Source organism: Stigmatopora nigra, chromosome 10 (assembly GCF_051989575.1).
Source record: "Stigmatopora nigra isolate UIUO_SnigA chromosome 10, RoL_Snig_1.1, whole genome shotgun sequence".
NCBI lineage: Eukaryota > Metazoa > Chordata > Actinopteri > Syngnathiformes > Syngnathidae > Stigmatopora > Stigmatopora nigra.
Window position 1 is genome coordinate 880655 of NC_135517.1, and position 22601 is coordinate 903255.

Consider the following 22601-nt stretch of genomic DNA (forward strand, 5'->3'; position numbering starts at 1 on the left):
TTCCATGCTTTGTCTTGCCAAAATGGCGACGTACGACGACAGTGTTCTGACAGATGGCGGATGACCTTGACTTGGACCGGGAACGTCGATGCTGTGGTGGCGCATCCATCGCATTAATTAAGTTGTTTGCACACGGCAAGGCAGGTGAGACTAGTTCTTTAATCGTTTACTATTCCACATTTGGAATAAAGATCGGAAAACATGAAAAAACAACATGGCGGAGACATTGAATACATTTTAACAAATTCCATGTGAGTCCATACCTGACAAATCGAGTTTCGTTAAAGGTATATTGGGGTTAATAAGTCCCCAAAATGCATTACTTTTTACCAGCAGCGTCACATCACTTATTACAACATTTACTCCACACTGGGTGTTTTTTTTTTTTTTGTATTTTTTTTAACTCTCTGTCGTATCTAGGTCAGGGGATGGGCGTGTAGGAGTGGATTTCATCTCTATTTTGTCATCTTATCCCCCCCCTAGAAGAAGAATAGTTTTTACTTTTTTTTTTTTTTTTTTACTCCTAAGGTTCTTTGTTTTGTACGAGTGGGAGTTCTTTTTAAAATTTACCCAAAAAAAAGCCTTTCATCCTCCCAACAAAAACAAAAAAAAACTTGGACTAGCCCTCAGTTTAAGGTTCAAGAATTATTTGCCTGGACCTAACACACATTTTTGAACTTACCGTATTTTCTCGCTGTATTTTTTGTGAAAAAAAAACAATGACTGAATCGAGAGTACGGCTTATATGCGCATAAATAAAATGTAACATGCACAAAACAGCAAAATTGAGTGACATAAAATAGATAAAACGCTAAGCTAAATTTATTTTGATGTCTATGACAATCTAGACGGCTATGGACACACTTCTTGGTTGTACCGCTCACATGACTTTTTGAATTTGTCTACCTGTAATTAAGGGTGCGGCTAATATGCGAGAATTGTTGTAGTTGTTGCTAACCCTTTTCCATTTTGGGTATTTCTAAAAAAACCCCAAAAAACTGTATAAAAGTATTTGTTTGCAAAAATACATTGGATTGTAAGGCACCTACGTTGTATGATAAATACACATGTATTAAAGTGCATTCCAATGCAGGCTAAGACGCTTCATCATCCAGAAATTAGTCACGTCAACATGTCGGAACTGGTCGCCCCCAGCCGAAATAACGCCGCTTTGCGTACATCGTCGCTGAAAATAAGTCCGTGACGTAAATAGTTGTATTTTCAGATTCCATTTAGGATGCGTTGACGTGGATTTTGGCTGGAATGAAGGTGTATCCCGGCCGTCGGTTTGTTTAAATGAGTGTATTTTGGTTGTTTGGTTTCCAGGTTTGCTCGGGTCAGGGTTTTGTTAGCTTTCATTCCTCATCTCTACCTTTTTGCCTCGGCAACCGCGTTGCTATACTGCAATGTTCCCGTGACATTTTGACCTAGGGGTCGTCAACCTTTTTGACAGAGAGCTATAAACAATGTCTATTTTTTTAATGTTTTTCCTTGAGCAACATCAAAATGTCTTTTTTAAATTTTCAACATTTTACAGTGTAAGAAGTGTCTGAATTTTTTGGACATTATTGTTAGCTGTTGCTAATCAATGACGCTACACATGCACTACGTTAGGGGTCGCCAACATTTTTGACTGTCATAAGTGATGCATATTTTTAAATGTTTTTCCTTGAGCGACATCAAAATGTGTTTTTTAAAATGACAACATTTTACAGTGTAAAAAAGTTGCTAATCAATGATGCTACGAATGTAATAAGTTAGGGGTCGCCAACATTTTTGACAGTCATAAACGATGCATATTGTAAAATGTTTTTCCTTGAGCGACATTAAAATATGATTTTTTAAAATTTTATTTCAACACTTAACAGCGCAAAAAGTGTTATTTTTTTTTACATAAATTTTAGCTGTTGCTAATCAATGAGTATCAATGAGGTTTGACATAAAAATATGCATTGTTTATAGCTCTCTCTATCAATTGTCTATTTTTAAGGGTTTTTTTTAACATGAAAGTTTTTTAAAAATATTTTAAGACTTTACAGTGCCAAATTCTCCCCTCAAAAATGTAACACCGTTGTTAGCTAATGCTAATCAATGAGTATCAATGATGCTTGAGCCATAAACATTGCATATTTTTCCTTGAATGACATCCAAATGTGTTTTTTTTTTATTTCAACACTTTACACTCGAATTGCTAAGCCAAAAATATTGTTTTCAGGTCTTGTTTTCCAGCTTTCACACGCGCGGCGTTGTAGCACAGAACTCGTAGCCGTGGCCCAAATGACCCGTGAGCTAATGAGTAGCATAGTGAGGAATGAAGAAACAATGCCAGATAGACGTTGGCTCCCCACAGAGGAGTCATTGTTGCTAGCTGGGGGCCGGATGGAAGAACTGTTAGGATGAAACTTGCTCTACAATCTCTGTTTGTAAACAGAAGTCCTTTCACATGCTAGTTCCACTTTTTCCCTTCACTTCATCATTCCTACAAATGATTTCTACATCTTCTTTTAACCATCGCCAAACTCCTCATTGGACCGTGGATAGCATTAGCTGGATTCTATTATATGATGACAGACATTTTGAAGTATGATGCTTACGCTAACATTTTGTTTTTGTTTTTTTGTTCTAGCTTGTAATAGGCAAAGAATCTTGATTAAAATGCAAAGCAGATGCAGCCATTCTACTACACACCCCACTTTATGTTGCCATAGTTAGTTGGTGTGGTGGTATAGTGGCTAACGCTTCGGCTTCACTGTTCTGGGGTCGAGGGTTCGATACCTGGATTTTTTTTATTTTCTGCCTGTGTTTTCTCCGGGTACTCTGGTTTCCTCCCACATCCCAAAAACATGTATGCTAAGCTAATTCTCATTTTCTGAACTGCTTTATCCTCACCAGGCTCGCAGGGGTGCCGGAGCCTATCCCAGCTGACTCCGGGCCAGAGACAGCTTGAATCGGTGGCTGGCCAATCGCAAAGCATGAGGAGACCAACAACCATTCACATTCATTAGTGGGCAATTTAGCCTTCAATTAGCCTAGCATGAATGTTTTTTTGGATGTGGGAGGAAACCAGGGTACCTGGAGAAAACCCACACAGGCTCTGGCAGAACATACACACTCCACACAGGTGGACCGAACTGGACTTGAACCTAGCCCACTGTGAGCCCGACCTGCTAACCACTTATCCACCTGCTAAGCTAACTGTTTGCTAAACTGTCCCTAGGTAAAAATATGATTGGTCATTTGTCTCATTGTGCCATGCGATTGGCGAGCCACTAATTCTGGGTGTTCCCCGCCTTGTCTGGGTAATGCTCCAGCACCCCTTGCTACCCCTGTGAGGATAAGCAGTCCAAAGTTAAGTTTGTATTCAAGTCATAAAATTGCATATAACCACAAATGTTTGATAGGGATTCTCCATTTTGAAGGAAATGTTTTGTATTTCTCCATCTCATAAACCGCATTTAACCATCCTTTTATGTTGTAATATGTGCAACAGCCCTTAAAACGATAAGGGCAACTGGCAACATCTTGTTTTTTTACGACTTCTGGGCGCGTTGGGTCAAATTGACCCCAGAGTGTTTTTTTGCTCCACTGAAAACCAACGAGTTGGAGAATTCTATCCCATCTCCCAGACACCACCGCTTTTGGGGCCCTTCTTAATTAATCCGCCCCTAAGCCGCCTCAGACCTTTTGATTCCGTTAGCGGACATGCTAACCGCCATCTGTCGCATCGGTGTCGCCCCACGTTTCAGCGATTTTACAAATTACGACGCGGTGGATGTTTTGGAGTGTTTTTAATAAGCCTTTTTATCTCAAAGTTGTTTTTTTTATGATTTTTGGTTAAGAAGCTTAGAACATTCCGGTCTTTGCAATCTGTCTACGTTGTTAACTCTTATCGGGAGTAATAGTTTTCTTCCTGTTCCACGTAACGTTTCACTGCTCGGAATGATGCGTGGATAATGACTAAAATCTGATTTTAAAGGGGAGTTGGAGGCATTAAAAATGGGGGAGGGTGGGTAAAAAAATGATATTTTGTGGAAGTGACTAATCATAAGCCTAGTACTGTACAGTTAAAAACGTGCGGTTGATTTTTCTACAGTGTAAAATTGCAAATCTGGGGATTATTTCAGAAAATATAGTCAAGTTGACCTGATTTTTTGGTCAAAATCCATTGATATAATCTTTCAAATAGATCTTGGTGAAGTTTTGATACGTCTTAGTAAGACTGGCACTCTGATATTAGAGTTTGATGCCTCCATGACAGGTCAGACTGCCTAATTTCCCTATATTTGGCAGGCCTTGGTGAGAGTTGAACTCACGACTCCTGGTTTACGAGACCAGTGCTCTAACCACTGAGCTACAAGGCCACTTCTAAACAAAAAATGACCAAAAATATTTCTGTTTTAATGTCTTTTAGGAGCCATGTCCACCGCCGTGTCTCACCAACAACCAGAACAGGCCGTGGACGTCGAGGAAGAGGAGGAAGAGGACGAAGAACGAGGCGAGGAGTTCAAGTTTGACGACAGCGAGGACGAAGAAAACCCTCCGGGGGATGTCAACGAACCGCCTCAATTGTCAAAGCAGGAAGTCCCGAAGATGTGCGAGGACTCGTCTCGAGCTGTCAAAGACGTCACGCCGCAGGAAGGAAACGCCAACCAGGACGGTGAGACATTCCTTATTGCTATGGAGATTCTATTCCAAATGGAGGTCAAATGTTATTCTTTCAAAAAACGGACATAAGGTTTTTATCGGCATCAACGTTCCAATTCCACGTCGTAAACCATCAAGTCAGATTTGGTTGACGTTAAAGGGAGTTTCCAGGGAAGGGTTATGTAAGAAGAGGCCACACCCTCCCAAGGCTGACAGCCAATGTTTACGTCTCAGGCACGTCACACCCCCGTTTAACTCGTCGTTACATTTTTGGGATGCCGTAAAACCGGGAAATCAGTGTACTTCTTTACTGGAGACTCCAAAAAAAAACCTTCTGCAATTGTGTAGAAAAACAAAAGTACCCCTGAGGGTATTATGGTTATTATTAAGACTGTGTAATCACACATGGAGTTGAAGTCCAAGTTAAGAAAATAGATGAGGAAATTTAATTATTTCCATATTACAAAGATTGACTGAAAAAGTGAGCTGACAAAAAAAACCCTCCATTTATTCTGAAGTACTAAATACAGTAGTTTCAATACAAGACTTCCTTTAGTGGCGTTTACTCGGCTTTTAATCTAAATACTGTATTAATATTACTATTACTAATGGCTTCCGTTGTCCGAAAAAAAAATAACAGAAAATTAATCTGGGTCTGGCCTACATTCTCTTGATCCAGATCAGGGTTTTCGTGACTGAAATGATCTCGTTCATAATAAGAAAATGCATTTTTGCTTTGTTGGGAATGGTCTTTTTCCTCTGCAGGCAAGCTTTATTTTCGATATGGAGTTTTACAAACAATAATATACCACTGTTTGCTTTAAATGAACAGCCATCACCTTCAATAATATTCACCCTTTTGCTTAAACTTGCATCTCAGTTTCAGTTTACGTAGACAGGTCAGAAAGTTTTGAAGTTAGAGAGAGTATTTCTCATAACCCCTGATTAACAAGACAAATACTTCGACCACTGAGCTACAGAGACATGTGCAATTGAGAATATGACCTTCAGAAGCAGAAAGCCAGACCAGGAGAGCAAGGTCACTAGAGAAGAACCAACAAAACATGCCCAGACACTCAATGTGTCAATTGATAAGTTACAGACAGGCCCTGATGAGAGTTGAGCTCACGACCCCTGGTTTACGAGACCAGTGCTCTGACCACTGAGCTACAAGGCCCTGTGTGGAGTCAGTCTTGACCCTCAAACCAGAAAGCAATCCATACCATCCACTAGCGAAGAAGCAAGAAGACATGCACTGTCACTTGATCAGGCAAGAAGTAAGTTATAGACAGGCCCTGGTGAGAGTCGAGCTCACGACCCCTGGTTTACGAGACCAGTGCTCTAACCACTGAGCTACAAGGCCCTGTTCTCTTTGGTATTTGACTCTCACAACCAGAAAGTAATCCAGGTGGAAAATGGGAAAATCCAGAAGAAACAAGAAGTCACACACCATGACCTTTACTGAGTCTGGACCCAGCTTATAGACAGGCCTTGGTGAGAATTGAGCTCACGACCTCTGGTTTACAAGACCAGTGCTCTAACCACTGAGCTACAAGGCCCTGTAGAGGTGTCGTATTGACCCTCAGAACAGAAAGTGACCCAGAAGAGCAACGCCGCTATAGAAAAACCAAGAAGACATGCATTAGCACTTCATGAAGCAAGAAATAAGTTGTAGACAGGCCCTGGTGAGAATTGAGCTCACGACCCCTGGTTTACAAGACCAGTGCTCTAACCACTGAGCTACAAGGCCCCACACAGATTAGATTATGACCCTCAGAACAGAAAGCAATCCAGGAAAGCAATACCACTAGAGAAAAACCAAGAAGACATGCACTCACACCTGATGAGTCCAAAAGGAAGGTACTGAGAGGCCCTGCTGAGAGTCGAGCTCACGACCCCTGGTTTACGAGACCAGTGCTCTGACCACTGAGCTACAAGGCCCTGTGTAGAATCAGTCTTGACCCTCAAACCAGAAAGTAATCCATGCCATCCACTAGTGAAGAAGCAAGAAGACATGCACTGACACTTGATCAGTCCAAAAGAAAGGTACTGACAGGCCCTGGTGAGAGTCGAGCTCACGACGCCTGGTTTACGAGACCAGTGCTCTAACCACTGAGCTACAAGGCCCTGTTCACTTAGGCCTTTGACTCTCACAATAAGAATGTAATCCAGGTAGAAAAATGGGAAAATCCAGAAGAATCAAGAAGTCATACACCATGACCTTTACTGAGTCTGGACCCAACTTATAGACAGGCCTTGGTGAGAATTGAGCTCACAACCCCTGGTTTACAAGACCAGTGCTCTAACCACGGAGCTACAAGGCCCTATACAGATGTGATTTTGACCCTCAGAAGAGAAAGCGACCCAGAAGAGCAACGCCACTAGAGAAAAACCAAGAAGACATGCACTAGCACTTCATGAAGCAAGATGTAAGCATAAGACAGGCCCTGGTGAGAGTCGAGCTCACGACCCCTGGTTTACGAGACCAGTGCTCTGACCACTGAGCTACAAGGCCCTGTACTCAACTGTTCTAGACGCTTAGAATCAAAAAGCAATCCAGGCGGAAATAGGGAAAACCCAGAAGAAACAAGAATTCACATACCATGACCCTTGTTGAGCAAGCACCCAGTTTATAGACAGGCCCTGGTGAGAATTGAGCTCACGACCCCTGGTTAATAAGACCAGTGCTCTGACCACTGAGCTACAAGACCCTGTCCTCTTCGGAACCAGAAAGTGATTCAGGCGAGTGCTGTTACTAGAGAATCACCAAGAAGTCATATACTGACACTTGGTGAGTCAAGAGGTAAGTTAAAGAAAGGCCCCGGTGAGAGTTGAGCTCACGACCCCTGGTTTACTAGACCAGTGCTCTGACCACTGAGCTACAGGGCCACACACCCCATGACTTCTGTCCCTAAGAAACAGCAATCCTTCCAGGTGGCAAATAGGAAAATACAGAAGAAATGAACGGTCACACACATTGACCCTTGCTTAGCCAAGTGCCAGTTCATAGACAGGCCCTGGTGAGAATTGAGCTCATGACCCCTGGTTTACGAGACCAGTGCTCTGACCACTGAGCTACAAGGCCCTGTTCTATGGAGAAGTAGACCCTCACAATCAGAAAGCAAACCTAGACAACAACGTCACTAGAGAAAAACCAAGACATGCACTAGCACTTCATGAGGCAAGAAGAAAGTTATAGACAGGCCCAGGTGAGAATCGAGCTCACGACCCCTGGTTTACGAGACCAGTGCTCTGACCACTGAGCTACAAGGCCCTGTTTTATGGAGAAGTAGACTCTCACAATAAGAAAGTAATCCAGGTGGAAAATGGGAAAATCCAGAAGAAACAAGAAGTCAATGAAGAAGTTTACTGAGTCTGGACCCAGCTTATAGACAGGCCCAGGTGAGAATCGAGCTCACGACCCCTGGTTTACGAGACCAGTGCTCTGACCACTGAGCTACAAGGCCCTGTTCCATGGAGAATTAGACTCTCACAACCAGAATCAATCCTAGACAACAACGTCACTAGAGAAAAACCAAGGAGTCCTCCACTGGATCTTGTTGAGTCAAGATGTGAGTAATAGATAGGCCCTGGTGAGAATTGAACTCACGACCCCTGGTGTACAAGACCAGTGCTCTGACCACTGAGCTACAAGGCCCCATATCAATGATTCTTTGACCTTCAAACATGAATCACAACAGTCCAACTCCAAAAAAGAAGAACCAAGAAGTCTCACGCTGACATTTTTCACATCATCTTCCAGGTATTAGACAGGCCCTGGTCAGCATTGACTTTATAACGGTCTTTGTAACGGTTTTCACTCTCATTTTTGCCTTCTCATCACTCCTTTCTTCCTCTTTTTAACAGAAGTTCCAGTCGGCGATTCGACCACGGGGTAAGTTGAACTCAAAACACACACAAAAACCATCAAAAACTTAAAATAGACCAAGCCGACATCCATCAAAACCAAATTTAAACTTCCTTGACCGCCAGGAAGTGTGTTTAGAAACCTTTACTCTTGTCATTTTGGACCTTCCTGTGCTAAGTGACCCAGGTGCGAGTCATTGTTGGGGGCGGAGCTTTACTTCCTGCCTTGACATCAGTTTTTAGACTTGATTTGCTTAACATGCTTTTTCTCCAAGATGACATCAACCTCATGTTTGTAATTTCGTAAGTTCATACCATTGGTTTTGCACCTTCGACGGGAAACTATGTTAGCTAGCGCTAAATTAATTATGCTATCATATCATTAACCTGAGCTCATTTAATAGAATGTGCTGAATATATGCTAGATTATGTTAGCGCACACTCATTTGTGTGTGTGTGTGTCGCAAAAGGTCCCGATTATTGTTCACGGCGGAGTGATTTTTGCTGAGTGCGGCGTTTTCTACTTTTTCAGTTCGTCAATATGCCGGTGTCTTAAATGGGGGGGGGGGGGGGGGGGTATTATCAATAGTCATTTTCAGCGTCAAGGTGTTGAAAGTGTCAGCATATTTTGGGAGAAGATTACTTTGCTATTGTTATGCGGGAGATACTTCTCTCTTCTTTTAATAGCGTTATTAAACAGGGGGAAGCGTTTCTCCAAAAGCCAACATTGATTGACTTTAGTTTCCTCTTTTATTTTTTCTTTTCTACCCGGTGACAGATCGTCTTCATTAAGCCTCCGAGAAAAAAAGGCGGCCATGACTTTTCAGCACTTTATCTCTTGGTGTTCTTTACTTTTTTATTTTGTAGTTTATCTGGGAAGCTTCTTTCAAGTGTATTTGTTATTTATGTATGTATGTTTTTTTTCATAGCATTACTTGGCCTGGATTTACAAGAAAAAAAAGAAATAAATATATATATGTAATATAATATTAGGCAGTAATGGGCAATAAATACATTTTTAAAAATACATGCAAAGGCAATAATGTAAACATCAAATATAATATAAATATTTAAAAAAATAGAAATTATTATTATTAGTAAAATAAATAATAAAATATGTAAAATATAAATAGATATGATATCATATAAAGCAATAATGGGTGTAAATGAATAAATAAAAATAATAAAAATGAAAGGTAAAGGCAATAATATAAACATGAAATATATATTATAAAAGATTAAAAAATATGTAAATGTTGAATAAAATTGAATGCTTTTATTGTGATAGTATAATGAGATTTAAAGCTTCATAATAGTTATTAAAATCTTAAACATTACTTGGGCTGGATTTAAAAGTAAAATTAATAATAAAATAGATGTCAAATATGAATAAATATTATATCATTTAATGTAATAATGGGCAAAAATGAATAGATAAAAATAACAAAAAAATAAAGGTAAAGGCAATAATACAAACATAAAATATAAAAAAAATCTTTATAAATATTTAATTGAATGCTTTTCTTATCTTTATACGAGTTTAACCACAAAGTGAATAAATAACAACAACAAACAGAAAAGTCCAAAGTAAATAATAAATTATTGATAAATATATAAATAAGTAGTATTTCTAGCAATACTCTGAATGGTTACACAAGTGAATAAGCATTCAATTTGTATTGTGCAACCTTGCAGGGTCCCCGCAGCAACCCGGCTAATAACCACGGACGGCGACCCGGGATCCAGCCAGGCGGAAACGGCCGCGGAAAACTCGGGGGAGGTCCCGGAAGGTACGAAAACGGGACCACGTTGACAAGTGGGGGCGGGGGGTGCATTGCGCTCCATTCGTTAAAGCCTGGCCTTGGGGGGGTCTCCGCGGGTGAGCTTGATGCGAAGAGGCAGCGCGCCTCGGGTTGGTTTCCCACTTTATTGATTTGCGAGGCGCCGCCGGTTGGAGACGCGCTGGAGTCGTCCGTTCCCGTTAATATTGGAACAAGTCAACCATTTGTGTTGATAATCCTCTTTTTTTTTAACCGGGTTGTTTTTTTTTATCGGGTGGCTTTGGAAGTCTGCGGACTCGTAATCCGTGAAGGGATAGATTTTTTTGTTGTTGAATCGGATGAACGGGAAAGTCCGACGGCGTCTATCGGGGAGGCGAAGGGGCCAAACAACGTGGACAAATGGCGCTTTACAAGGCGATCGATACAAGTTTAGAGAGCCAAATTAGGCTCATCGCCACCACAGTCTTCAAAAGTGGAGAGAGAAAAAGAGAGAGAGAGAGAGACCATGAGTCAATTGTTTTCATTGAGTGCGCGACTCCGTTGCTTTACTTAGATTAGATTAGGTTGGGTAAAGTTAGGTCAAATTAGGTTAGATTAGATTAAATTAGATTGATTACATTAAATTACTTTAGATTAGATTACTTTGGATTAGATTATTCTATATTAGATTACTTTAGATTTGATTATATTACTTTAGATTATATTACTTTAGATTAGATTAATTAAAAAATACCTTCGATTATATTACCTTAGATTATATTATTTTAGATTAGATTATTTTAGATTATATTACCTCGGATTAGATTATTTTATATTAGATTATATTATTTTAGATTAGATTTTTTATGTTAAATTACTTTAGATTAAATTATTTTGGATTAAATTACTTTAGATTAGATTACTTTAGATTATATTATTTTAGAATATATTACCTTATATTATAATACTTTAGTTTAGGTTATTTTAGATTATATTACATTATATTAGATTACTTTAGATCAGATTACTTTAGATTATTTTACTTTAGATTATATTACTTTAGATTATATTACCTTTATTATATTACATTTGATTATATTACCTTTACCCCCCTGCCCCAGCCTCTCCGGAAATCGAAGACGACGTCATCTACGACGACGTCCCTTGCGAGGAGCCCATCTCGCCCGATGAAGGTACTTTATTAAAAAAAAAAAAAAAAAACACCACCGGCCGGCCTCGGACTCGCGTGTGTTTGATTTCTATTCACCTGTGTTTTCGCCACGCAGACACGCTCTACGAGGACGTCCAGCGGGACTCCTCCGTCCCGTCGGCGACGGGCAACGGATGGAGCTCCAGCGAATTCGAGAGCTACGACGAACAGTCGGACGGCGAAAGCAAAATTCCCGCTCGCAGCAAGGTAATCATTCCACTCGCCACTTCCTCTTTCGTCCGTTTGAGGGCGCTGTGGGCACGTGTTGTGAAATCCATCCTGATACGAGAGCTGCATAGCCTTTTTTAAAAATTTTATTTTATTTTTTACCATCTCCATGCGCACCTTTGTCATTCAAGGCAAGCTCAATCGATGGCAGAGCAAAGATTTGGAAACAAAAGCGTGATGTATGTGGACAAAATGTCTTGCTCAGGTAATTAAAGTGAGGAGGAAGCCTGTAGGGGGAAAAAAAAGAAAAAAAAAGAAAAGTCTTTGCACTTTTCAGTCTGCTGAGCAAAGACCAGAAGACTTTATGCGGCAATTACCGAGGAAGCATTAAGCGTTAGCTTTTCCAGCTACAAAACACATTCCTTTTAATTAGCTCTACCCGATTAACTTTGGTTATTTCTCAATGTTCAAGTTGATTTTTTTGGAGTGGGGCGGGGTTTAAATCCGACCTGCAATAATACAAAACGGCTCTTTTTTATGACTAAGACTCCCTAATACAAGAACGGCTCTTTTTTGACCCCGACTCCCTAAAACGGCTCTTTGTTATGACCCAGAGTCCTTAATACAAAACGGCTCTTTTTTTGACTCTGACTCCTTAATACAAAAATGGCTCTTTTTTACAACTCCGACTACCTATTACAATAACGGCTCTTTTTTTTTTACTCCGACTCTTTTCGTGTGGCTTTTGGCTCATTTGTGTCGCCGCCCTTGCTTTTTCTGCCGCATCCATGTTGTTTTCTTTTTTTTTTTTTTTGTTGTTGTCTTGCTAACGCTCCCCCAAATGGCTCCCCCCCTCCCACCCCACCTGTAGCTGTCCCCCGAAGTGCGACGGCTGAGGGAACGCTGCGCCAAGACCAAGCGCGAGCTGGCGACCAAGCTGTCTGGCAAGCACAACTATGACATCAAGGTATCACATTACAAAAAGAGCAAACTCCACTCCACTATGTTTAGGAGCAACCCTTTCCTTTTATTAACCCTTTCCCTCCACCTTGCTGCTTTTGTGACCTTGTCTTTCTTTATTCTTCCTGCCGCTTTAATAATCAATTAGTGCGTTTTGAAAGGTAACATTTGCGGTTCTTTTAAAGGTAAGAAATAAGGAACGGGTGTCAAAGTGGAGGTCCGCGGGCCAAATCTGGTCCGCCGCATCATTTTGGTCGGCCCGAGAAAGTATTTTTCTGGCATGTAAGCCGTATTTGTCGCTCAAGAAATTGATGAATTGAATTTATGCGCATAAAAAGGCGACATGTACAAAACTGTAAGGTGACAAAGTCGAAATAACTGTTTATTTATTTAAAAATTGATAAAAAATAAACATATAAAATGCTAAACTAAATTTATTTGACTTTTTTGGATTTAATTAAACGAAATAAATAAACCTTATCTTGCATAAAATGTGAAAATTGCCATTGGTTGCTCAGGGCGCCTCCATCTTAGTTACTGGTTGTACTGGTCACATGACTTACTTTTTGAATTTGTCTTTTTCTTAAGATTTTCCCCTCAAAGTAACACATTTGTTTTTCCGATTAAAACAATGTATATAGAGGTCAAAATTGGGAATCTTGGGGCGGCTTATTCGAGAGAAATGACAAATTTCAACGATTTCAAGGCCATTTTAAGGCTTATTCAAGGAGACGGCTAATCTACACCAAAAAATCCATTTTTTTTCTTTTCACGACCGCAGCACTTTAGGGAATTAAAGTAAATAAAAAAACAGGCAGTGTGGCGCTATTTTCTGCAAGTTGAATTCCCCATTGCCGACATTCTTCAAGCGACTGACCTACTTTTCATCTAAAAATACAACCACAATGTGACGCGCCAGCTTGTATTCCGGGCCCCTCGCGGCGTCCGGTCCTCGGGCTTTGGGGGCGGATTCGGACGACCCGTCGAGCCGCCGACACGGCCGTTCCCACGCCACCGCCATCTTCTTGTTCGCAGGTCCGAGGCGGACGGGCGCGCGGGGGGGCCGCAGATGGCGAGATTCCCACCGTGACGGCGTCCCTCCCGTCAATAGGCCGAGCGCTGACGGCGTGCTAATGTATGTTTCTGCTCGGGACCAGGTGCAGCAGCTCATGAAGGCAGCCAGAAGCAACACCAAGGATGGACTGGAAAAAACTAGAATGGCCGTCCTGCGCAAAGTTCCCTTCCTCCACCGGAAAGACATCATTGGTAACCTTCTTAACATCTAAAACAATTGTTATTTGAGCGTTTTTAAAATGTTTTAAAGTTTTACACAATGATTTTTTAACTGAAAATACAGAAAAAATGCATTAAAAATGACCATTATTGATTTAAAAGGCGGAAAATAAGGAAATTTTAATATACATCTACAGGAAATTATTATTATACTTCATTGCAAGCAAATTTTTTGGTCGCCCGGACGTTTGGTCCCCCGGACGTTTGGTCCCGCGGACGTTTTGTCCCGCGGACGTTTGGTCCCGCGGACGTTTGGTCCCGCGGACATTTGCTCCCGCGGACATTTGGTCCCACGGACATTTGGTCCCCTGGACGTTTGGTCCCCTGGACGTTTGGTCCCCTGGACGTTTGGTCCCCTGGATGTTTGGTCCTCGGACATTTGGTCGCCCAGACGTTTGGTTGCCCGGGTGAATATAATTTTGAGAGCTGGTTTCAACAGTAGATATTTAGATATTAAACTCTCTTTCAAGAATATACCGAACGTCCGGGCGACCAAACGTCCGGGCGACCAAACGTCCGAGTACCACAAATTAAAACTATACAAATGATAAATATTTTAACACCAGTTTTAGGTCTTTTTACCTGGCTGGGACCTTTTTCAAACACTAGAAATAACCCAAATAAAATGTAGTGCCAGCCCTTTCCTGACCTTTGAACCGACTTGTCTTTTTTCCAAACAGAGGAAGAGGACGACGCGGGCTACCTGGACGTGGCCATCTGCGACGTGACGCATCCGCCGCCGCAATTGAGCGCCATGCCGGAGGGCCTGACGGGCCACCAGGTGGGGGAGGCTTTTTAAAACGGCGCCTTCGCCGCCCGTCAAAATCTCACGTTGGCCTTCGCTCTTGACAGGTCGTCCGTCGCCACATCCTGGGCTCCATCATCCAGAGTGAGCGTGGATATTTGGAGTCTTTGCGGAGGATTTTGCAGGTGAGTCAAGACCCAAAACACCCCTAAATGTATACAGGTATCGCTATTAGCGCATTTACTCGCATATAAGCCGCCCCGCATTTAAACTGTACCCTTAAAATTACCTTAAAAAGGTTGAAGTAACTGTGATTCGCTTTATATTTATTGTAAATATATTTTATGAAAATATATATTCAAATGCAAAACCAAAAAACAACAAATATTTTGTCTATTTTTATCTCTTTAATTTAATTTTTCAAAATTTGTAAACATCACAATTCATTTATTTTCTGTGTTTATTCGTAATATTTTTTATTATTATCTTATTATGGTTTTTAAATTTAAAAATGATATATCCACATTTATATTTTTGTGAAATTGACACATTTTAAATTAAAAAACAATAAATATTTGTAAAAAATAAAATAGAAATGTAATCTATGAAAAATATTCTACTGTCCACCTAATATTATTTTCTCCCAAATTTCCCCCTTTTTTTTTTACATAATTTTTGGATTCCTAGGCAAATTTCCCGCTAAAATATAATAAAATAAACTTTGTACAAGCGAATAATAGGTTTTCACAACAAATGGACGCTTAATGGTCTGTCAAAGACTTTGTTTGCGGCGCCGCGTCTCGCACAACAGAAATCAGGCGTGACGGCGGCTTGCGTTTTTGGACAAAAAATCGACCAGATGGGACACTTTACAATGTGCAGCTCGGCGGAAAAAAAATCTCCGTCTCGTGGCGGCGTCCGACGGCGCGCTAAACGCCAGCGATGTGTCGGCCGGGCCAATTAGACGCTGAAGGTTGCCACGTTCTTCACCGCTGGATAGATTTTTTAAGGGCAGGCTTGGGAGAAAATTGCCCAGAAAACAAAACAAAGGCGGCGGCGCTTTTGTCTCGCCGTTACGTCCACTCGAAGACGTGTCCCGCTTCAGCTTTAGCGACATCTCACTGACTTCACCTTCCAGACTTTTGTCTTTTACGCCTGGTTCGCCGTCACCCCCAAACAAATGACTCCAATTGACTTTTTTACTTTGTTTATTTTCAAGGCCGGGTTTGTCAAATCTGCCCGGCAACACGCTCGTAACATAACATAAACTAATTTAAATAAACTTGGATTACAATCACTTTATTTCTGACGTGAAATGCATCATTCAATGGGTAATTTAAGTTAAATCTTACATAGAAAGCTCATTTTGTGTGTTTTTGCCCCCTGCTGGCTGTTTAGTGGCAATAAAATTGCTCACTACTTTAGTCTTTGGTACCAAATACAGTCGTACATCTACTTACAAAATGAGGTGGTTCCTGAGCTTATATGTATCATATCATATGGGTCTGTTGTGTTTTCAGGAATACCACAAACCCCTGCTGGAGGCCGAGCCACGCATTTTAAGCCCCCGCAAGATCCGGCCCATCTTTTACCGAGTCCGGGAGATCACGCATTGCCACGCCATGTTCCAGATTGCGTTGGCGTCCCGAGTGGCCGAATGGGACAGCTGCGAGAAGATCGGGGACTTGTTCGTGGCATCGGTCAGTACAAAGTCTTACTCATGACGACCAAGTCGACCAAAACACTGCCAAAAATGGGGGAATACTGTAGAAAAATATTTCTGCAATATTCTCCCATTTTCCATGTTTTTTCATTTTTTGCGTTTTTGTATTTTTTTGTTGAACACTGCAAAAAACGGGACAACCGCGGAAATATTTTTCACAGCATTTCCCCGTTTTTCACGTTTTTTTGCAGAATACTGCAAAAAACCGGTATAACTGCACAAATATTTTTCATAGTATTCCCCACTTTTTTCGTTTTTTTCCTTTGTGTTTTTATTTCTAATTTTTGAACACTGCAAAAAATGGGAGAATACTGCAGAAATATTTTTCACAGTAAGTCCCTGTTTTTCACGTTTTTTTGCGGTTTGCCGTAAAAACTGCGGAAATATTTTTCACAGCACTTCCCGTTTTTTGCATTTTTTTGCATTTTTGCCGAACAACGCAACGACCAATCACCAAAACAAGTCTACTGACTTAACGACTCTTCCATTTACCCCCAGTTTTCCAAGTCCATGGTCCTGGACGTCTACAGCGACTACGTAAACAACTTCACCAACGCCATGGCGCTCATCAAAAAGGCCTGCCTGTCCAAGCCGGCCTTTCTGGAATTCCTAAAGGTACAATTTCAAATCCTTTAAGTCAAATTCATCATCCTCATTGATATGTGGATCAGGGCGTGGCTTATATGCGAGAAATTGTCCAATTCAATGATTTCAAGCCAATTTTAAGGGTGCGGCTTATACGCGAATGCAGCTAATATGCCAGAAAATACGCTAGTTGTCCACATTTTTAGCCACGATCGTTACAAATCTGAGAATTTGGTTATTTGCCAAACATGTCCTCTGGTTTGCGTCCAACCCTCAGAAGAAACAGGCATCCAGCACAGACCGCATTACCCTCTACGGCCTGATGGTGAAGCCCGTTCAGCGGTTCCCGCAGTTCATCCTCCTCCTACAGGTACGTACTTTCCACCGAGCGGCTCCGCCCCCTAAGCCCAAAGCTCACCCGTCTCCCGGCGTCCCCCGACCAGGACATGTTGAAGAACACCCCCAAGGGCCACGTGGACCGCCTCCCCCTGCAGTTGGCCCTGACCGAGCTGGAGACGCTGGCCGAGAAGCTGAACGAGCAGAAGAGGGTGGCCGATCAGGTGGCCGAGACTCAGCAGTTGGCTCGCAGCGTCAGCGATCGTCTGCTCAGTAAGGTGACCAATCACTTCCAACTCGGACACAGTCAGTCGTCTATGGTTAAAGAATAATTGGTGACAAAAATGAAAATGACTGGCTACTTTTCATGGTTTTTAATTTTTTTGTGTTTTTGTGTTTTTTTGTGGTACGCAAACATGATTTTTTTGATTGTGGTTGTGTATGTTAAGGTACTCTCGCTACGTTTGTCCAAACCGTGCATCGTAGAAAGTTGGATTTTTTTTAAAGTGGTCGGAAAGGGCTGTTGGATCCTGAAAGACTAATTAATTAGATCACAGGTGTCAAAGTGGCGGCCCGGGGGCCAAATCTGGCTCGCCACATCATTTTGTGCGGCCTGAAAAGTCAATCATGAGTGGCGACTTTCTGTTTTAGGATCAAATTCAAATGAAGATTATAAAAGTATATTATATTTCCTAATTTTCCCCTTTTTAAATCAATAATTGCATTTTTTAACCATTTTTTTCTATTGGGGTTTTTAGGTCAAAAACATTTTGTAAAATCTAAGAATAAATATATAAAAATATTTTCGGTTTTCCACCTGAATATTGAATATCATTTTTTAAAATTAACAGTTTTATATCTATAAAAAACTGAATATTGATGGCTTTTGATCCAGTTTTTTTAATCAATTTAAAAAAAAATCTAAATATTATATCTAAAATGGTCCGACCCACATGAAATCAAGTATGACACCCTTGTTTTAGAAAATAATTTTAGAGAACGTCGATAAATAAAAATAAAAAAAAATCAAGTCCAAACAAAAAACATAAATGCAGTAATTTTATTTATGTGATATTGGCTTGATAAAATTGCGTCTTCACGACCCTATCATTAATGCGTCTCATACATTGTCAAAATGGCGTCAACGTCTATCATCACCATGGCAACGAACGGCAATGAACTAAAAAAAGCAAATAACGGCTACAACTTTTTTATAAAAATTGTTAATAACACATAATAGCTGCTTTCAAAACTGGCCAGATGATGGAAATGGAGCTCCTCAACATTGTAACGGCGCCCTCGGATACCCACGTCACGCTTTAAAGTGGACGCATTGATTGGGACACTCGTAAAAGAAGCGGGATAAAGAAATTAAAATGCTTCCTCTTGAATAAAACTTAAGGCTTATTGGGTGCTTAAAAAAGCCAGTGGCAATCTCAATATGCTCAATATGGAACTTTTTCGCCTCTATTATTCCATCCATCACGTTTACCTGCCGCAGTTTTTGAGAATTTGCCTTTTTTTTAGACAAAATGGCCTCCTTTAGACTAAATTATCGACAGAAACTTGGAAAGGGAAGTAACAATGTCCTCGACCTATCACGTTTGGACTTTATAATGCCATTCGGTACCCGGCCAGAAATGTTTTAAAGAGGCCAAAAATAACTATTTCCAACGTTCAATTTGCTACTTTCTAATCTTAGAAAATAAAATAAAAATGGTGGGACATTGCGAAAGTGGTTAGCGTTTTTGGCCTCGCAGTTCTGGGGTCGTGGGTTCGATTCCTTGTGGGTTGTTACTGTATGGAGTTTGCATGTTCACCCCGGGTTTTGATGATTTTTCTTTGGGGTTCACTCCGGGCTACTCCCACATTCAATAAACATGCATGCTAGGCTAATTTAGCACTCTAAATGTCCCCTGGCTAGCCAATTAGCTGGTGCTCCAGCACCCTGGTGAGGATAAGCGCCTCAAATTAATGAATGAATTGATTTGATCTTGTATTTTAGATGTATTTTCTTGCATATAGGCCATATTTGTAACAAAAGAAAATTAAGACTGAATCAAGGGTACGGCTTATATGCGCATAAATTGTAAAATTTCTCAAATACGGAATGAATAAAGTTCTCTAAAAAAAAATTGCAATCCAGTAATCGATGTATACAGTACATTTGTACTAATTTTCGACAATATTTGAGTAATCACGTCCTTCCAGGTCTGCATTCTGGGGTAAAGGTCAGTTCTATCTTCTAGTAAACAGTACTTGGAACGAGCTATCATACAAAAATGATTAAATACACACTTATAATAGTATTACATAATTAATCCAACACCATTAAATGTCCCCATTCAGCAACTGAACCTGGAACAGGGAGCCCTGGTCCAGTGCGAGACCCTGGTGGAGACAGTCTACGGTGACCGGGGACAAGTCCTCAAGTCCAAAGAACGCAAGGTCTTCCTCTTCGACCATCTCTTGATCTGCGCCAACATTAATGTCAAGTAAGTCCCAGCAGGGGGCGCCAATTTGCATTTTTTTTCAAGATTTTTTGATATTTTTTTTTCCGTCCGCCAACACCACTCACAGCTCTTTTGTGAGAGTAATTATTTCTTGGTATATCATTTAGCTGAAGAGTCCCAAAGTGCTTTGCCCGCCCTCTCGTACCTGACAAAGCAAGCGCCATGTCGATGCTTGGCGCCATTGCGCGCATACATGAATTGCTAATGAGCTTCCCGTACCTCTCAGCGGGCTGTCCAGTTTCGAAACGCGGGTGGCCAGCTGATTCCTAATTCCTAATTCTAATGAAAACACCCACCAGGTTACCTTTTAAAAAAGACACGCTCATTTGATGTCGTGCTCGCAAGACACGCAAACGTTGACCCAAGGCTAAATTGCATCTAAAAATGACCCGCTAAATGCGCTTTAATAGTTACTAACAAAAGATTGAGTTTATACACTTTGAGAAGATGAAAAGATTCAATCTAATCCAATTTGGATGTTTTTTATTGGATTGTAAGAACTGGATCAAAAGCCCTAAATATTTAGTTTTTTATGGATACAAAACTGTTTCTTTGAACTTTTTTCCTCGTAAGGGAAAACATCTAATAATCATTTGTTTTTCATTTCAAATGTAAACATTTTTTTAATTTAATTTAATTCTATTCAATATTAAAGTGAAAAACCGAAAATGTTTTTATAGATTTATTTTTAGATTTTACAAAATGCTTTTTTGACCTAAAAACACCAAAAGAACAAAAATGGATAAATTTATTGATTTAAAAAGGGGAAAATCCAGAAATATAATATACATCTATAATCTTCATTTGAATTTGATCCTAAAACACAAAGTTGGCACTCATTTACTTACTCGGGCCGCTCAAAATGATGCGGCGGGCCAGATTTGGCCCCCGGGCCGCCACTTTGACACCAGTGATCAGTCTATCAGGATCCAACAACCATTTCCAACCACCTTAAAACAATTCAACTCTCTACGATGCACGGTTTGGACAAACGTAGCGAGAGAATCTTAACATACACACCCACATTTCCATAAAAATCACCCTTTATAAGGATTAAAGAATCTAACAAATGTCTTGTTCCTTCCAGGGGCTCTCCAGACATCAGCAGCTTGGTCCCGGTGGGGCCCAAATACACCATGAAATGGAGCGCCCCCTTGCTGCACGTGCAAGTGGTGGAAGTGGGTCAGGAGACGTCCCAGAGCAAGGACGCCGCCGCCGCCGTCTTCCCACAGAACGCCGCCGGCAAGCGGCAGAACGCCGCCCACGCTTCGGGTAGGTCGCAACGTTTGATAGCGTTCTAAAATATGCCGACTTTTTAGAGTGGACGCCGTTTTTTTGTCCAGTCGGTCGCATCTAAAAGGGCTGGCGACAAACGGACTTAATCGCTTCGATTCAACCGGTTCCAGCCGGGTTTGGATGCAGATGAGACCAGGGTTTGCGTTGACTTTTGAACCCAAAAATAGCCCTTTAAATCAGGCAAAACACGGTGGCACCACCGAAGCGATTTAGCTGGCGAAAAACCGGTGTTTCCATCCAACGACATTGGTAAGCACGGAAAAGCGTCCGGGTTGAAGCGGATTACGCTGGATTACAGCTCGCCCGCCGCCGCGTGTGTGTGCATTCACCTCGGGAGAATTTGGCAGCGTTTTTTTTTAGCCCGCGCCGACAATCGCTCGAATTGGGATCGGTCGCACCGGTGTGGAGGTTTCAGATAAAAACAAAAAAATTCTCGGAAGTATTAGGTTGAGATTTGTCCTTTAGAAAAATCCTGTTACTGTTTTTTCCTTTGAAACACTGGTGTTGAAAAATGCTCTTATTGTTCTTTTAGGGACTTTTTTGTGGAAATAATTGGGTTTAAATGACGGCCTTGTAATTCAGAAAATGCGCCAGAAAATGGAAAACCAATTTTTTTTATCCCGACTCAAATTATCGAATTTAATGTTTTTTTTTCAGTCTCCAGTTGAGCCGTTTGTCATTTTTGACATGATTTCTACCAAATTGGACAGAAAGCCAAAAACGCAGATATAAAAAAAACACAAATGCCTAAACTGACAAAATACTGCTAAATATTCAGTACATTAGTTAACAAAATCTTCCAACACAAAGCCCCGCCTCCACTGCAAGATTTTGTCCAAAAAAAAATCCAACACAAAAAATTTCAACAAAAATCCCTGCCTCCACTGCAAGATTTTGTCAAAAAAAAATCCAACACAAAGCCCCGCCTCCGCTACAAGATCTTCTCCCAAAAAAATCCAACTACAACAACGAGGGCTGGCTCTAGAGGTGACTGTGTAGTTCCCTTCAAAACCAGTGCTAAATTAGCCTTAGCATTTTCTCTCTTCATACCTGGAACTCAATAGCAATTAGCATACATCAAGTCCCGCCTCTGAACCTCTTGGCCAATCATCTTAAAACCTTAAAACCAAATTGCCATCAAACTCAAAGCCACAAAAAAACTCCTCGGCAAGGTTCCATTCCGTGTAGCATGCCACCTTCCATTTTTTTTTCCTCTCAGGCATTTATCGATTTCCTTTTGTGGCGTCCGAGAGATCCCATTAAGACCAAAGAGCTCCTTAAATGAACACTTGAAGTCCCTCCCCGTCCGTCCACGCGTCCTCTCGTTGACGAGGACGAACAAGTCCCCCAGGACTTCCCGTGATCTTCTCCTTTGTCTCCGCCGTCCGTCCCGCCCGGGCGATTTAATCAGGCGCGGCGCATCGATTGGCCGGCCGGACTTCCAAGGTAGCGCCCAATCGATGGCGTCTTTTGCGTCTAATGAGATACCCGCGTTCCTTTT

The 22601-nt window shown here is 41.2% G+C and overlaps 1 protein-coding gene and 15 non-coding genes across 19 annotated transcripts in view; 1 reads left to right on the forward strand and 15 right to left on the reverse strand.

Annotated features, from left to right (window-relative positions):
- Positions 1 to 22601, forward strand: part of arhgef10la (Rho guanine nucleotide exchange factor (GEF) 10-like a) — a 62065-nt gene that overhangs the window by 1527 nt on the left and 37937 nt on the right. For 2 of the 4 annotated variants that reach the window (XM_077726473.1, XM_077726470.1), the window contains exons 2-16: positions 4412 to 4657; positions 8512 to 8539; positions 10207 to 10301; positions 11393 to 11464; positions 11558 to 11688; positions 12521 to 12616; positions 13767 to 13875; positions 14583 to 14683; positions 14755 to 14832; positions 16168 to 16347; positions 16869 to 16985; positions 17233 to 17325; positions 17399 to 17569; positions 19641 to 19786; positions 20892 to 21076. In XM_077726473.1, the coding sequence (XP_077582599.1) occupies positions 4417 to 4657; positions 8512 to 8539; positions 10207 to 10301; positions 11393 to 11464; positions 11558 to 11688; positions 12521 to 12616; positions 13767 to 13875; positions 14583 to 14683; positions 14755 to 14832; positions 16168 to 16347; positions 16869 to 16985; positions 17233 to 17325; positions 17399 to 17569; positions 19641 to 19786; positions 20892 to 21076 (1843 nt within the window). In that variant the 5' untranslated portion in view covers positions 4412 to 4416. Of the gene's footprint in view, positions 1 to 4411; positions 4658 to 8511; positions 8540 to 8692; positions 8815 to 10206; positions 10302 to 11392; positions 11465 to 11557; positions 11689 to 12520; positions 12617 to 13766; positions 13876 to 14582; positions 14684 to 14754; positions 14833 to 16167; positions 16348 to 16868; positions 16986 to 17232; positions 17326 to 17398; positions 17570 to 19640; positions 19787 to 20891; positions 21077 to 22601 lie in introns of those variants that run through there. The other 2 variants (XM_077726471.1, XM_077726472.1) reach the window with 2 other exon arrangements.
- Positions 4289 to 4361, reverse strand: trnat-cgu (transfer RNA threonine (anticodon CGU)). Its single transcript has one exon. It is a non-coding gene; the product is annotated as a tRNA-Thr (tRNA).
- On the reverse strand, positions 5749 to 5821 carry trnat-cgu (transfer RNA threonine (anticodon CGU)). The gene has a single exon. It is a non-coding gene; the product is annotated as a tRNA-Thr (tRNA).
- Positions 5935 to 6007, reverse strand: trnat-cgu (transfer RNA threonine (anticodon CGU)). Its single transcript has one exon. It is a non-coding gene; the product is annotated as a tRNA-Thr (tRNA).
- trnat-ugu (transfer RNA threonine (anticodon UGU)) lies at positions 6131 to 6203 on the reverse strand. The gene has a single exon. It is a non-coding gene; the product is annotated as a tRNA-Thr (tRNA).
- trnat-ugu (transfer RNA threonine (anticodon UGU)) lies at positions 6322 to 6394 on the reverse strand. The gene has a single exon. It is a non-coding gene; the product is annotated as a tRNA-Thr (tRNA).
- trnat-cgu (transfer RNA threonine (anticodon CGU)) lies at positions 6513 to 6585 on the reverse strand. Its single transcript has one exon. It is a non-coding gene; the product is annotated as a tRNA-Thr (tRNA).
- Positions 6699 to 6771, reverse strand: trnat-cgu (transfer RNA threonine (anticodon CGU)). The gene has a single exon. It is a non-coding gene; the product is annotated as a tRNA-Thr (tRNA).
- Positions 6896 to 6968, reverse strand: trnat-ugu (transfer RNA threonine (anticodon UGU)). The gene has a single exon. It is a non-coding gene; the product is annotated as a tRNA-Thr (tRNA).
- On the reverse strand, positions 7087 to 7159 carry trnat-cgu (transfer RNA threonine (anticodon CGU)). Its single transcript has one exon. It is a non-coding gene; the product is annotated as a tRNA-Thr (tRNA).
- Positions 7283 to 7355, reverse strand: trnai-uau (transfer RNA isoleucine (anticodon UAU)). The gene has a single exon. It is a non-coding gene; the product is annotated as a tRNA-Ile (tRNA).
- trnat-agu (transfer RNA threonine (anticodon AGU)) lies at positions 7461 to 7533 on the reverse strand. The gene has a single exon. It is a non-coding gene; the product is annotated as a tRNA-Thr (tRNA).
- Positions 7657 to 7729, reverse strand: trnat-cgu (transfer RNA threonine (anticodon CGU)). The gene has a single exon. It is a non-coding gene; the product is annotated as a tRNA-Thr (tRNA).
- trnat-cgu (transfer RNA threonine (anticodon CGU)) lies at positions 7846 to 7918 on the reverse strand. Its single transcript has one exon. It is a non-coding gene; the product is annotated as a tRNA-Thr (tRNA).
- Positions 8039 to 8111, reverse strand: trnat-cgu (transfer RNA threonine (anticodon CGU)). Its single transcript has one exon. It is a non-coding gene; the product is annotated as a tRNA-Thr (tRNA).
- trnat-ugu (transfer RNA threonine (anticodon UGU)) lies at positions 8230 to 8302 on the reverse strand. The gene has a single exon. It is a non-coding gene; the product is annotated as a tRNA-Thr (tRNA).